The sequence below is a fragment of the Capsicum annuum genome, chromosome 4 (genome assembly GCF_002878395.1).
Source record: "Capsicum annuum cultivar UCD-10X-F1 chromosome 4, UCD10Xv1.1, whole genome shotgun sequence".
NCBI classification, from domain to species: domain Eukaryota; kingdom Viridiplantae; phylum Streptophyta; class Magnoliopsida; order Solanales; family Solanaceae; genus Capsicum; species Capsicum annuum.
Genome location: NC_061114.1, coordinates 206,315,370 through 206,317,235, shown reverse-complemented (window position 1 = coordinate 206,317,235; position 1,866 = coordinate 206,315,370). Strand labels below are relative to the sequence as shown.

The 1,866-nt window shown below is 34.2% G+C and overlaps 1 protein-coding gene across 1 annotated transcript; it reads right to left on the bottom strand.

The window, feature by feature from the left end:
* Positions 1–6: 6 nt before the first annotated feature.
* LOC124897884 (probable leucine-rich repeat receptor-like protein kinase At1g35710) lies at positions 7–965 on the bottom strand (the record flags this gene model as incomplete). The annotated part of the gene is made up of 1 exon (XM_047411468.1): positions 7–965. A coding segment is annotated over exon 1 (849 nt), but the record flags the coding sequence as incomplete, so codon positions are not given.
* Positions 966–1,866: the final 901 nt, after the last annotated feature.

Genomic DNA, 1,866 nt, shown 5'->3' with positions numbered 1-1,866 from the left:
GGTTAAGTCACCTACAACTGTTGGAATTGAACCACTAAGCTGATTATGAGACAATGCCAAATCATTGAGGTTTTTCAAATTCCTTAACTCACTAGGAATGGGACCAGCAAGTTGGTTAGAATGAAGGTACAGACTCTTGAGTTTGGTTAAGTCTCCTACAACAGTTGGAATTGAACCACTAAGATGATTATGAGACAATTCCAAATCAGTGAGGTCTTTCAAATTCCCCAACTCACTAGGAATGGGACCAGAAAATTGGTTAGAATAAAGGTACAAAACTTTGAGCTTAGTTAAGTCACCTAGAGTAGTTGGAATTGGGCCAAAAAGATTGTTACTCTCTAAGGTTAAAACCTCAAGTGACTTCATCTTCCCTACTTCAACAGGAATGGAACCATTTAAATGGTTGTCAAAGATACTGAGAGTCTCAAGTTTGGTTAATGAGCCAGTTTGTGGTGGGATTGAACCTGAAATCTGATTGATGGACAAGTTAAGATGGACAAGATTAGTGAGCTTTCCTAGTTCAGGTGGAATGGTTCCAAAGAGTTGGTTCATGCTAAGATCAACATATTCAAGAAAAGGGAGAGATGAAAATGGAAAATCATAGAGTGTACCGGTAACACCAACATTTGTAATATTCAACCTGTTTATTCGACCATTAAAGCATATAATTCCATACCAATCCCTGCATGCATCAGTACTTAGTGTCCAAGAAGCCAATAACGAATTATTCTGGTTGCGGAAAGTTGCTTTCCATTTGAGAAGAGCAGTTGCTTCCTCAGTGGAAGCAAAAGAAACAGTGGAAAGATATAAGAGAGTGGAAAACTGAAGGAAAAAAAATATTGTTGGAACCATCATTATGGCTAAAAGATTTCAGTTGATAGTTTTGGTTATATATGAAATTGTGCAGGACACAGTTTTATAATGTGTGTAGAATCACTGCAAGACTTGTGACTCAATTGTAATGTACTTCTCAGCTTGTAAAATACGATTAATATTAGAATAATTTGGAAGTCAATGAGTCAATGTATATACCAACAAATTGAAAGGGTGTCTCAATTGTGGCCTAAACTTAAAGTTGTGGAAATATTCTCCAGAAGATATTCAAAAGTCATTTCGTAATTGACGAGCTAATGGACATGCAATAGGAACAAATTGCACACTTTAATTGTAAGTCATGCGTGACATAACTTGTAGTATATTATGATAGAAAATATGAGTTTATGCCCTCAAAAAAAAATTGTTGACTATTAGTGATAAAAATTAAACACCAACATGAAGAATATATTTACCATTGACTCTGTCAATAGTTGTACTTCGTTTTCGTGGGCCTTTTGTTTTTTTTTTTGTTTTTTTTGCATTTTTTCCTCAGATGGCTAAGAAGAAGAAATGTCTCACACACATTTCCCATTTCCTTCCCATTTAAGTGAAGCTTTGACTTAACTGATCAAAAGTTATCACAATTTTTAATTTAAAGATTTTTTTGTCACCTTCCACTCAATTTCTCTTCTCTCTTGTTCTTTATCTTGGTGCCTTACCATATATGTCATGTATTTTTCCAAATATTACAATTTTATCAATTACTCCCATTTTTCCCCTCTATAACTTTTACCAACTACAAAATTTGATATTTTTATTGTATTTTGAAAAAACATGGAGTTCTGAAGATTTGTGATCAATATGATATAACTCTCAGCTTGTAAAATACGGGTAGAATTAGAATGTGTATAATGAAGACTTGGAAGTCACTTTCATTGTGTCACTGTCCATGGAAGTATCAACCTGTCTCACTAGTGGCGTAAGCTTAACGTTGTGGAAATAATTTGGCAGATTTTCTCCAAAACATATTCAGTAGTTATTTCGTAATTT